The sequence below is a fragment of the Phaenicophaeus curvirostris genome, chromosome 2 (assembly GCF_032191515.1).
Source record: "Phaenicophaeus curvirostris isolate KB17595 chromosome 2, BPBGC_Pcur_1.0, whole genome shotgun sequence".
Classification (NCBI taxonomy): Eukaryota; Metazoa; Chordata; class Aves; order Cuculiformes; family Cuculidae; genus Phaenicophaeus; species Phaenicophaeus curvirostris.
The window spans coordinates 9,566,829-9,580,600 of record NC_091393.1 but is presented as its reverse complement, the minus strand read 5'-3'; the positions used below and the strand labels follow the sequence as shown (position 1 = coordinate 9,580,600).

At 41.7% G+C, this 13,772-nt stretch overlaps 1 protein-coding gene across 1 annotated transcript in view; it reads right to left on the bottom strand.

Annotated features, from left to right (window-relative positions):
* The window catches only part of RARS2 (arginyl-tRNA synthetase 2, mitochondrial), a 41,210-nt gene that overhangs the window by 17,508 nt on the left and 9,930 nt on the right, over positions 1-13,772 (bottom strand). Inside the window, 5 exon segments of the mRNA XM_069851264.1 lie at positions 412-507; positions 1,077-1,183; positions 2,990-3,145; positions 6,343-6,419; positions 10,371-10,454. Coding sequence (XP_069707365.1) covers positions 412-507; positions 1,077-1,183; positions 2,990-3,145; positions 6,343-6,419; positions 10,371-10,454 — 520 coding nt within the window.

The following is a 13,772-nucleotide window of genomic DNA, read 5'->3' as shown; positions in this document are numbered from 1 at the left end:
GGTGGTCCACTGAGTCAATGGTGACATGGCTGAACAAGCCATTCTTTTCTGCATCACACAGCCAATAAACATTTTAAGCAAAGGTCTTTTGAAAACCTTCATTATTTGGCAAGCGTTTATTAGATGAAAAGACCTCAGCTTTTTTTCAAAGTCAGTAGCTGTATAAAGCATTACAATTTATGGACAGAGACTGCTTATGGGGAGGAAAAGGATTTAAAAGCAGTTGTTTTTCCTGAGACATTTTCATCCCATTGTACTTGCATTGCAAGTTCAGTTACAATTATTCATTTGTCAAGGTGCTCCATCCCAGAAATAAAAAGCTACAAAATCTGTACTATCAGTTACAAATGTAATCATGTACAAAAGTTTACCGGCAAAATAAATGACAAGAACACAGATGGGCTTACTTGCCTTGTTATATAAAGCGATGTCCCATCACTACGCATGACAGTGGAAAACAATGAGAGGTCTTTCTCTTCTGAAAGATCCACAATTCCTGTCCCTTCTCTGTAAGTTGAGAGAAAATGCTTGAGGAAAAAATACACGCAGAGTTCAGGTAAGAGAGAGGTCAGAATCAAAATGACAACCTCTTGCCATAGAATCCCTCTCGCTTTAGACAATCTCACTCTTTTCTTCGAATGACTGTATCCTTTAAGCCTTTTCAAAGGCCAGCCCTCTAAGTTCGCCCACATTCTGGTGCATCCCATGGCTACAGCTTCTGTCCCAGTTCAGCCAAGCAGTACATCAAGGCAAGGATCTCATCTAACTCTGCTCATTAAATGGGGCATGCAGCTACCAAATTAATTAACAGCTTAAAAGGCCACTAGGAGTTGAACACTGTCATTGTACCTAATTTGTCGCAGCCAGGCTTCTGTGCCTGGAAAGGAAAAGGCAAGCCTAATTTTCAGCTGTGATTGCACAAATCCTATTTGCCTTCTACTAGAACAGCTATCAAAACCACCCAAAGAAAAGTCTTCCCTTTAGATGACATGCACACCTCACTCATCATATTTAATTTCAAATGCAACTGAGTTGTTAAGTAAACTACATCAACAGATTGAACATTGAGTTCATACATTGTTTTCTGAAGGAGTCCTTTATCCTCCAACATCTTTAGAACTTCCTGGGACTTCTCTTGGTAAAATGATTCTCCGGAATATTCATCAAAGTGCACTCCTAGACGCTGGAAAGTTCCAAGAATATCAAAGACAGGAAATGTTAGACTGAGGGTAACTATTTCTTCAAGTTAAGTCAGATGACAGGTCTGTGTCACAGGTCAGACAGAATGCAAAGATTAATTTTATTCCAGGAACTGTCACTTCACTGTTAAAAGGAAAGGATTTTTGAATTTTGATTTAATCAATTTCTGCATTAGAATTAATCTCTCTCAGTTTAATACAGTGTTGGATGTAACACACATGAGTAATTAGGATTAAACTGGAAAAATAATTAGTACAAAAAATCTGAGGTAGGTGTCTAACTTGCTGCGCTGGAGGCAAAAAAACAGTGGACTGCACAGAGAAGTTACTTGGACTTGGAACTGATACTATTTTAAAAAGATGCTAAAAGAAATTTAAAAAAGCTCATGAACAGTGCTGAGCACACAGGAATCACCACTGCTAGGAAGGCTGAGGGTACACCTAGGAAAGATAGTGTGACCTTAACTGTCAAAACCAGGTAAAATGTAACAGTACAAAAGACATGGTTTTTAACTGAGGGCAACAAAGCTGTCAGTCCCTTGGCTCAGTACTAACTAGTTTGAAAAGGATTTGGGAGAGAAAGATCTAGCTGTGCCAGTCATCAGGTAATCAACGATGAGTGACCACCATGACGCAGCTGCATACCCAGCCCAACACCCACTTACCCTACCAGGTCAGCTTTCCACTGCAGCTATCAAGGCTGTGTCCAACTTAGATCTCAACCGAGAGTACTTAGCGTGAATCCAGTGATAGGATTCGGGTTAAAAATTAAAGCACAGCCAGGTTATCTGGATTACTGAGGGAGAAGCAGGCCACTTCTCTTTTAACTTTGCAATCAAGGATGAGAGAAGATCAATTTCTACAAATACATCAAGAAGAATTTGTAGCTGTATGTTAGGAGGAAAAAAAAAAAGTCTAAGCCCATCAAAACTGGATGCTCATTCCAAAATTAAATTCCAAGAATGTGGGGAAACACCTATCTGGTTTTCATATGGACACTCGAGTAAGATTACATAGTATTAACACCAAGAGACTGGATGCACTGACAGAAGGTGCATCTCACTCCTGTTTCCAAATTCACTTTGTGGTCAGTGACACAAACATTCCCCGCGAGACAGTGGACACCAGCTCCATTCTTGAGAACACAGCATGCGCCAGATGGCTGTATATTAGCTCAACTCAACCTGCAGGTAACTTATGCACTGATTACTATTGTAAACTCCTGCTGCTACAATTACTTGCACTCAGTTTAACACGCAACATACACAGCTCTGTTACAACAGTAGATCAGAAGTGTGAAAACAGAGTTCTCATAATAAAATTTGTTACACAGAAACAGTTAAATTTAGGGGGTCATTGCTGACTTCAAAGATAAAACAAAACTGAACAGGACTTATCTAGCACTGATTTGCTGTGTTGCCCAGCACCTAGCTTCAGGGCTTCTGAGAAAGGAGAATCAGTCAAAAGGTCAATTATATGGACTCACTCCATTAAACAAAACATACCTAGGCTGTTAGCAACTAAAGCGACAGTCTGCTGGGATGTTAAATCAACTACCGTGCTTTTTCCAAACAGGATGGGGCATATTTAGAAGCATCTTCCCCACAACACTGTAAAGTTTACTGGAAAGGCAATGCATTGACATTACAGCAACCTCTGTTCCCAAATCAGTTCACTTCTTGGTAGCCTCTGGGATGAAAAGGTGCTGGCACACTCTCAGACTGATGGAGCAACACATAAAAAGAGACCATTTTACCAACAACACAGAAAAGTCAGTGGACGATTTGTACCTTGTAAATTCGGATGTATTCCTCGATGCTGAAGTCTCTAAATTGCTTCCAAAGTGATAGCGTCTGTTCATCACGTTCCTCCAGTTTTCTAAAGAAATCCTTAGCCAGTTTTTTTGTGCTTTCATCTTTTGCTGCTTTGTTAATCTGCACATACACCTAAAATATAATGGTACCGAAAATGCTGAAGAAGTATCTTCTCCAATAAAACTAAAGAGCAAAGTTCTAAAGGAACAAGACAAATATATGTCAAGACGACATCTGTAACATCAAAACTTTAAAGCCGTGTTAAAGGAACACATTTCCTATGTAAAGGATGAATGACTAGTCCAAACTCCAATAGAAAAATGTGCAGCTTATCTTGAAACAAGACTAAGGCCACAATTTCTTACTGCTGATGCTACTGTCCTCTTTATAACCTTGAAACTATTGCAGCAGAAGAATATGGAAGAGGTAATTTAAGCATGAAAGGGAAAGCATTGCTTTCCACATATAGCATTGGGAAAGCCCCTGGAAAAGTTTTCAAAAAATTTAAAGAAGTGCACAAAAATAATTAACTAGTGGTTACACTCTGTATTTAGACTAAAATAGTCAAACAATAGCTTATTTAGACTCAATATTGAGCAATAGTTCAATGCTGTAAGAGAGTTTTGATCCCCAAACCATTGCAATCTTGATAAAAATAAATTATTATAACAACTTCACTCCTGCAATATTCAGACAGTGAGTCTGACAACAATACTTCACTTGAATGGGTTCCACCCATTAAAAAAAAGCTTCCACAGCAAAACTCTTGAACTTTTCCCCTTCCTTTCATGTCCCAAGATTTTTAGAGATTATAACAGGCAGTACTGCTGACAAGTCTCAGATTAACAGCAGAAAAAACGCCACTTTGAAACACATCTCAGTTTTTTATATAAACCAGGAATGCAGCTGAATAAACACTTAAAAACTGGAAATGTTTGAGAAACTAATTTGGTCTCAAACAACTACTGTTTTAGAACCTTTTGCAGCATGACTGAATACTGTTCTCTACTCTTCAAGGTAAATTTTTAAGGTCATAAAGCCTACATGCTGCTGCAGTAGATGGCATTTTAAAACAAAATTCAAGAATACAAAATTTAAATTATAAGAATGGAGAGAAATGATAAATACAAATTAAATAATATGCTGCAGTGCACAACCATAAGAATATGACTATTTCTTGTCACCTCTTTAAATCAATCCTACATCTCTAAAACATTTCCATGTTGAGAATCTATCACTTTTACTGAGCAGGCCTCAGGGATGTGGGAACAATTGAACAAAATTTATCTAAGTCAAAGCTGACCAACTCAGAAGGAGCTACTCTGCCACATAACAATCTGCCTAACTTATTAAGTCGTACAGTATCCAAGTATTCAAACAGTTTGTTCCTTTGGCAGTAAACAGATTTATGTGGAAGAGTTATCTTCTGACATCCTGTCCCAACGCCAGCATTAGCAACAGCTCCCATATCCAGCTCAGAGCATGAAGTGCAACTCAGCTTTGTAGTAAGAGGACACTTGATGGGGCCACACAAGAACCCCAACAACGTCCCATTACCATATGAGGACAGGCTGAGAGAGTTGGGGTTGTTCAACCTGGAGAAGAGAAGGCTCCGAGGAGATCTTATAGTGGCCTTCGAGTACCTGAAAGGGGCTACAAGAAAGCTGGGGAGGGACTGTTCACAAAGGCTTGTGGTGAAAGGACGAGGGGCAATGGGTATGAACTGGAGAGGGGAAGATTTAGACTAAACGTGAGGAGGAAATTCTCCACGCTGAGGGCGGTGAGGCACTGGCACAGGTTGCCCAGGGAAGCTGTGGCTGCCCCATCCCTGGAGGTGTTCAAGGCCAGCTTGAATGGGGCCTTGGGCAGCCTGGGCTAGTGGGATGCCCCTGCCTGTGGCAGGGGGGTTGGAACTGGACGACCTTTAAGGTCCCTTCCAACCCAAACTATCCTATGATTCTATGAGATCTTTCTTTTAAAAGGATGAGGGCTTGATCATTTGCCGTGCACAAAATTTTGTCCACCCATCCTTATGGTTGCCAGATTTGTGCAGGCAAGTACATAGGTCACATTGTCTTAGTACATAAGTCACTTTCTCTCATGTATGACATACATGTCACACTCAGCACAACTGTCAACCTGAGATGACTTACAAATATCACAAGATTTATGAAAACCTTTTTTTGCTTATTGCACTGCCTGAAGTGAGATGTGACATAGGAACTGGTAATGAGGAAGAAATTAATACTAACTCAATGATATGTGTTATATTTGAATGGAGCAAACCAACAAACAAAACCGTGTTAGTCCTGGAAAAACAAGACCTGCCAAACTACCTCAATCTTTATTGCTAACCTGAACAGTCCATTGAGTCATTTTTATCCCTGACACACAGAAATTCAATCACTTGCACCATGCTGGTGGGCACAGTGGGCAACCAACAGGGCAACCTCCTGCAGTGAAACAGCCTTCCCTACTGCTGAAAGGCATTGCCTGAATGGCTGTCAGCAGAAACTTAAATGCTCTAATGCTTTTGCCTCTTTCACGCTAATAGAAGAAACAAGAGTATTCTGCAGAGCCAGAACAGTATTCCATAAAGTGACGGTCACTCCTCCTTACCTGCAGATGCTAATATTAATATGTTCCATATTAGATACAAAACACTTTAAAGATCCTTTACCCCAACCACAGTGGATTGTGCATTGAGCAATCAAAATTAAATATTATTTATTCTAAAAACACTAGCAACAAGAGGATTTTACACTATACATGCCACTTCTTTGCACGGCTTTGGTAACCACATACTACAGCACCAGGTGTGAGACTCCATTTCCACTGCAGTCAACACAGTGAGGTCAGTGGCTATTTATGCCCAGTTAAGATCATTAATATTGGTCAAGCTGTCTGTGGTGGTAGCAGCAATCAATACAACCTAAGTATCCATATCATATGATCCATTATGGAGTACAGTTTTCAGCCTAATGAAGCCTGTCTCTGCTGCTAAAGCCCAGGCTAGTACAAGTCTTTCAAGCACAGTCATTTAAATCTAACATGTGCGTCGTCATGGTGAGGCATTGGCACAGGTTTCCCAAGGAAGCTGTGGATGCCCCATACCTGGAAGTGTTTAAGGCTAGGTTGGATGGGGGCTTGAGCAGCCTGGTCTGGTGGGAGGTGCGTTAGAATCAGATGATCTTTAAGGTCCCTTCCAACTCAAACCATTCTACAACTCTATGATCATGACCCTGCAGATACACCATTCTGTACAAAACTGAGAGATAAGTTAAACGGACAGCTCTCTGAAGACTCTAGTTGGTCTTTTCTGAACTTACCTCAAAAAGGTGTTGTAAAGGATTGGATTCTAGCTTTTCTTTGTTGCCAAAGTGCTGGAAACCAACACCCAATAAGCCTTGAATAACAAATAAACATAGAGTTAGACAATAGCTGGAAATATATTGTTTTGATAAGTTGTTTTCATAAGCAAGTCTAATCTTAAGCAAGAAACTGGAATACAATATGGTATTCCACATACCACTCGTAGTATTTTCAAGGGAACTTTTTGCTGCATACTGAGAATAAGCAGCTTTTTTTTTCACATATCCAATTTGGATTCAGCACTTCACAAAAGCTGTCTTAAAGGGCAAGAAATCTAAATCCCTACCTTTTTATCTATATCAAAAGAACCCATTAACTCCTTCAGTGGTCCAGCAATATTAACCCTGCAGCCTCTTCTATTTTCTGAGGCTGCTTTTAAGACCATCTCACTCCTCTGAGCTGAGAAGGACCAGGACTGATGTGAACACAGTATTTGAGGCACAGGTATCCCTTTAAAAAGTCCTCTGCAACTAAACAAACAGCACTGTATCAAGAACTTCCATCTTGAAAAAGGAGTGCGACAGAGGCAGTGACAGACGTAGGTAAGAAGTTCAGGTTTAGGAAATAAAATGAGTAATCCAATTGAAAAGGACTTTCTCTATGGACAATGTGTTCTATGAGGACTCAGATCTTGATTTCCTAATGATCTCTCTTACGTATTAGTGTACCTACACATTCTACTTTTCAGTGCTGGCTTCAAACTCCAACCCCCAGCAAGACTGATAGTTTTTATTCAACCCAACCACATCCTTCCACATGCTTCTGCCTTCCCCAAACTATCCACAGCCCTTGTTATATTCACCAATTACTGGCAAGATGCAGCATGTGTTGGGACTGATTGCAACTTAGATACGCTGAATGGTTAGCCGGCAGGCTAAACACAAAAGTTAACTTTCTCTCCCAGAGGGCATTATGTTGTATTTCTATCCCTACTGGGCTGCCAACTGTCACAATACCAAAAGAAATTTGTTCTCTTGGAGACATTTTTCTTTGTCAGATCTGGCTGAAGTTGGCCAATGGGTTCAAAATTTTTTAGGAGCAGAGTGACAGGAAGACGGATGGACAGACAGCGTGACTGCATTAAGTTTTGTTACCTTAAGAAACATGCCCCAAAAATGCCTAAAGGTTGAGGACTTCTCTGCCATGTTTCAGAAAACTGTGTTTTCAATTATTAACATCTTAAAGCCTCTGACAACTCAAGTTGTAACAGAAATGCCGACAGATCATTAATTACAGCTCTTCTTCTGGGAAAGGAGAATTACAATAACATTCCTATGCTGTAATTTTGTGAAGCACAACTATATTATTTGTTATAAAACCTGCCATATATTTGAGCTGAGCCATCCCAAATAAAGAGGGGAACCACCCATTTTGAAAGAAACAGTTGGAACTACTAAGTCAAAATCATGATTCTAACAGTTGTGTGCTAGAAACAGGTACACATGTAGACAATAGGCATTGTGATCTTTATACCTTCAGGCAATTCTGTAGTAATAAATAAAATTCCAGGTATCCAGACTAGGAGTACAATTTATTATCCTCGGAAACAAGAGTGACTGAGGTCAGCTGAGAAACCCTTTAACCACATTTCATTGCTTAATTATCATTGCCACATCCATTATACAATAACATTGTGATAAAATTATGTCTAAGAGGAAAAATGAATGAAATATGCAATGATAAAATTTACTCAATTTTAGGTAAACTCATTCTGTATTCATTTCCTATGAAATAAATCCCAAATGAAGTAAAGCTCTGCTATAAATCATTGTGTGATCAGAAACAGGATCAGGAACAATGAGCCACACGGGAAAGAATTTAACAAAGGAAAAAATATTCTATTATTGCTTTCATTTATAAGGATGTTTTATTCAACAGCTCTGCTCGTAAAGCTGGTTCATTAATGTCCCAAATAAAGTGGTACCAGTAAAACAGGAGGGGGCAGCATAAGGGCTGGAATAAGCAAAAGCGACTGCTTGAAAGCTGTTGTACTTTGTCTTTGCCACTTAAAAAACCCACATAGACACTGTTTTCAAAACCTAGTGCAAAAGAAGTGTGGAAGTTTTATAGTTTTTACAGGTATACCGACTTTCAAGAATGATGAAGTGGGCATGACTGTATTTTTTAAATGCCTAGAAATATGAGTAAAATCAGCTTTTGAGAAGATATTAGAAAAGGATAGGATAGTATGGATCAATTTGTAATGCAAGATTAACAACAGAAATCAACAAAGTTTGATTGCATGGTTGGGTCAACTGCCATATAAAAGATATTTATGCATCTAGTAACTAAACATAAATGATCTCTGGCCAGAGAATAAATACTAACCCATGCTGGGCTACACATGACAGGATCTTTCAGTCCTCACTTATCTGATGGACATTTCAGAAGAGGTAGGACCATGTGTGCAAACGCACACGCATGCAAGACAGACAGTCTTCTACGGCCTATTCACTAGCGCATTCTCCACCTACACATCTCTCTTTTGCTACATTTTAAAGAGAAACTGAGTATTTTGGGAGAAGTGTTGGGATATCTTTAAAGACTGAAACTCTCCAGGCCTCAATCCGCCTGTGTTCAGTTTTGAGGCCTTCACTACAAGAAGGACATGGAGGTGCTTGACAGCGTCCAGAGAAGAGCAATGAAGCTGGTGAAGGGGCTGGAGAACAAGTTTTATGAGAGGCAGCTGACAGAACTGGGGTTGTTTAGCCCAGAGAAAAGGAGGTTGGGGGGAGACCTTATCACTGCCTACAACTACCCGAAAGGAGGTTGTAGTAAGGTGGGTGTTGGTCTCTTCTCCCAAGTAAGAAGTGATAGGATAAAATGTAATGGCCTCAAGTTGCACCAGGGGAGGTTCAGGTTGGATATCAGGAAAAAATTTCTTCACCAAAAGGGTTAACAGGCACTGGCAGAGGCTGCTCAGGGAGGTGTTTGAGTCACCATCTTTGGAGGTATTTAAAAGATGGATGAGGTGCTTGGGCATATGGTTACAGGTAGGTGAGGTGCTCAGGCATATGGTTCAGTAGTGGACAGGTACGGTTGGACTCTATGATCTCAAAGGTCTTTTCCAACCAAATGATTCCATGATCCTAAGAAAATGCAGTTGCTGTGGAAGTTAATTATGATCTATGAATAATGGACTGATTTCCAGAGGGAAAAAAAAGACAGGTAAAGAAAATGCCACAACACAGAGACACCCAAATACAAAATACATACTTTGTTAAATTATTGTGCTTTTATGGACAGGTGTGGCATAAGTTGAGTTAGCAAGCTTACTCTTCCACAGCTGTTGCACATATAAAATCTGAATAAGGAAGACACGCAGCAGACAGTAGACATGCAACAACTATGATAATATGTATGCATTTTGTCTGGAGGCAACGAAAGAAGTTTGTTCAGCTATGACAGCTCCACAGGTATAATCAGCACACTCAGAAAATGCCATCTATAACCCCAAATTACACACACATGATCTGGGAGAGGAGCTACTGAGGGATGGAAGCACTGCTGGGTAAATTTCCTCCTGTTGTTTCTTGTACGGTAGCACAGGTCGTACTGATGATGAATCAATCTGGATTGTTTGGTTCATATTTCAAAGACATTAACTACACTTTAGAATCATAGAATCAGCAGGTTGGAAGAGACCCACTAGATCATCGAGTCCAACCATTCCTATCAAAACACTAAACCATGCCCCTTAGCACCTCATCCACCCGTCCCTTAAACACCTCCAGGGAAGGGGACTCAACCCCCTCCCTGGGCAGCCTCTGCCAGTGCCCAATGACCCTTTCTATGAAAAATTTTTTCTTAATGTTCAGCCTAAACCTGCCCTGGCAGAGCTTGAGGCCATTACATGCACAGAAACACAGTGCAACTCTTCATGAGTCCAGAGTGAATCCAACAGGCCTGCAAAAACTGAAGCTGGAAACCTAGACCATATTATACAGTAGAAAAGAGAATAGGAGAAGCAAATATCAAAACATACCAAACTGCATGCCCCAGTCACCAAGGTAATTTATTCTTGTTACTTCATGTCCCAGTGCAATTTTGAGATTTGCTATGAAATTCCCTGGTAAGGAAACAAACCTATTATTATTATTATTATTCAGATGCAGGAAGGGTCTCATCCCAAGAGAACGGTTTTCAGCCTGTGTATAATCTGTATTCAAAATGAAGAGGAACAGCACTCAGATGAACTACTGCACAGCATTCACTAAAACGCCTCACAACTGTCATGGTTCAGCCTCAGCCAGCAGCCAAGAAGCACACAGCTGCTCACTCACTCCCCACCCCTAGTGGGATGGGAAGGAGAATTGGGAAGTAAAATAAACCCCGTGGGTTGAGATAAAGACAGTTTAAAAGGACAGGAAAGGAAGAGAGAATAACAATAAAGGACAGAGAAAACAAGTGATGCACAATTCAATGCAGTTACTAGCCTTCTGATGACTTGACCACCAATTGCGCAGCCCACTGCAAGCTGCAATCACAGATCAGCAAGCTCTGGCCCCTGGCCAACTTCCCATTTACATACTGAGCATGGCATTATATAGTATCAAATATCTCTTTGGCCAGCTTCGGTCAGCTGCCTGGCTATGCTCCTCCCAACTTCTTGTGCACCCGTACACTTGCAAACCATAGGAAACCGAAAAAAGTCCCTTTCCATCATCTTCCAACAGTCCCGGAAGACTGGGGAAGTCCCACGGGACTGGAGGCTGGCTGATGTTGTGCCCATCTACAAAAAGGGCCGCAGGGAGGACCCAGGAAACTACAGGCCTGTCAGTCTGACCTCAGTGCCAGGGAAAGTCATGGAACAGGTGATCTTGAGTGCTATCATGAAGCACATGCAAGAGAACTGGGTGATCAGGCCCAGTCAACATGGGTTCACAAAAGGCAGGTCTTGCCAAACTAACCTGATCGCCTTCTATGACAAAGTGACCCGGCTACTGGATGAGGGAAAGGCTGTGGATGTGGTCTTCCTGGACTTCAGCAAAGCCTTTGACACAGTTTCTCACAGCGTTCTGCTTGAGAAACTGTCAGCCTCTGGGCTGGACAGGCGCACACTCTCGTGGGTGGAAAACTGGTTGGATGGCCGGGCCCAGAGAGTGGTGGTAAATGGTGTGAAATCCAGCTGGAGGCCAGTGACAAGTGGGGTTCCCCAGGGCTCAGTGCTGGGTCCAGCCCTGTTCAATGTCTTCATCAATGATCTGGATGAAGGCATCGAGTGCATCCTTAGCAAGTTTGCGGACGACACTAAGCTGGGTGGAAGTGTCGATCTGCTGGAGGGTCGGGAGGCTCTGCAAAGGGATCTGAACAGGCTGGACCGCTGGGCAGAGTCCAATGGCATGAGGTTTAACAAGGCCAAATGCCGGGTCCTGCACTTGGGGCACAACAACCCTATGCAGTGCTACAGACTGGGAGAAGTCTGTCTAGAAAGCTGCCTGGAGGAGAGGGACCTGGGGGTGTTGGTTGACAGCCGACTGAATATGAGCCAGCAGTGTGCCCAGGTGGCCAAGAAGGCCAATGGCATCTTGGCTTGGATCAGAAACGGCGTGACCAGCAGGTCCAGGGAGGTTATCCTCCCTCTGTACTCGGCACTGGTGAGACCGCTCCTCGAATCCTGTGTTCAGTTCTGGGCCCCTCACCACAAGAAGGATGTTGAGGCTCTGGAGAGAGTCCAGAGAAGAGCAACAAAGCTGGTGAAGGGGCTGGAGAACAGGCCTTATGAGGAGCGGCTGAGAGAGCTGGGGTTGTTTAGCCTGGAGAAGAGGAGGCTGAGGGGTGACCTCATTGCTCTCTACAACTACCTGAAAGGACGTTGTAGAGAGGAGGGTGCTGGCCTCTTCTCCCAAGTGACAGGGGACAGGACGAGAGGGAATGGCCTCAAGCTCCGCCAGGGGAGGTTTAGGCTAGACGTTAGGAAAAAATTCTTTACAGAAAGGATCATTGGGCACTGGAACAGGCTGCCCAGGGAGGTGGTTGAGTCACCTTCCCTGGAGGTGTTTAAGGCACGGGTGGACGAGGTGCTGAGGGATATGGTTTAGTGTTTGATGGGAACGGTTGGACTCGGTGATCCGGTGGGTCTCTTCCAACCTGGTTATTCTGTGATTCTGTGATTCTGTGATTTCTTAGCAATAACTGAAAACTTCAGCATTTTAGCAACATTTTTCCCATAATATATTTCAAAATCAGCAGCTGTTTGGATGAAAATTAACTCTATCCCAGCAAAAACCAGGACAATATCCACCCCTTATCTTATACTATCTATACCATGCTCAGGTCCCACACTTTCCAATATATTCCAATTAATCATTCTCTTAGTCCACGGGCCATTCCTCTAAAATCTCTGCTGAGTTCATTTAACTCATGACTTTGGGCTCCATCTGTCATAACAGTCTCCCAGGGCAGGAGAGATGGTGTGGGGTGTTGGATTTGTCACATGCTGCGTCTGGAGCTCGCAGTTGGTGTATCTGGTGAGGCGCATGCCCATGGTCTGCTAGACAACCTCATCTCAGGAGGTTTAGCAAGCACTCCAGTTAACTGTTAACTCTGATGTTAAATAGAGAACATCATTCTGAATCTCTATATACTGCTGGAGCGGTACTGAGCATGATAGGTCAAAATATACCATATCACAGAAGTGTATCTTGGTTCTAACTGTAACTACAACAAAAGCCCTTCATCTTTCTCCTGAGCTTGGCTACAACCATAGAATTACAAAGACAAAACACCTGCATCTCTTCCTCTATTTTCCTGTGCTTCAAGGGTACCTTTTAATTGCAGTATTGATGTAAAAGGATGCAAGAAAGCTTTCTCTTGTTACTCTGACACGATATTACAGTTTGCAATTACTTTCAAATCCATTCTCTGAAGTCAATTCATCCTCTTACTACTGCACAAACATTGAGCTACAGACTTTCAAAAACGGGCTTTTTTTTCCTATAGCAAAGGGTCCAGAATGAACACAAAGAGCCAAAAATATGTAATTTCACTCAACTATCAGACCATGAACAGGCAGAATTATTAATTACACACGATACATTAAATATAATTAAAAACTAATACATTATTAGCTGCACAGATGCTGTAAGATCTTCTGCTAATAACCTACTAGTTTCTAATGCAAGAGAGGGAAAGGAAGGAGAAACAGTGTTTTCCATATGCCATTACAGTACCGCACAATAAACTTATTAATTATTCTACTACAGATGACAGCAACTGTGTTATAAATAGTGGCATGAAGTAATTAACATATAAAAGCAAGCTTTTTGCAAAACAGCCACTAGACATAACTTATCGGACTGCTCAGCAGTCCAGTGCTAACTGGAAATTTAAAATTCAAAGGGCTCTCATAACACCTCAATGAAAACTGCCCCAGGTGTCTCTGTCA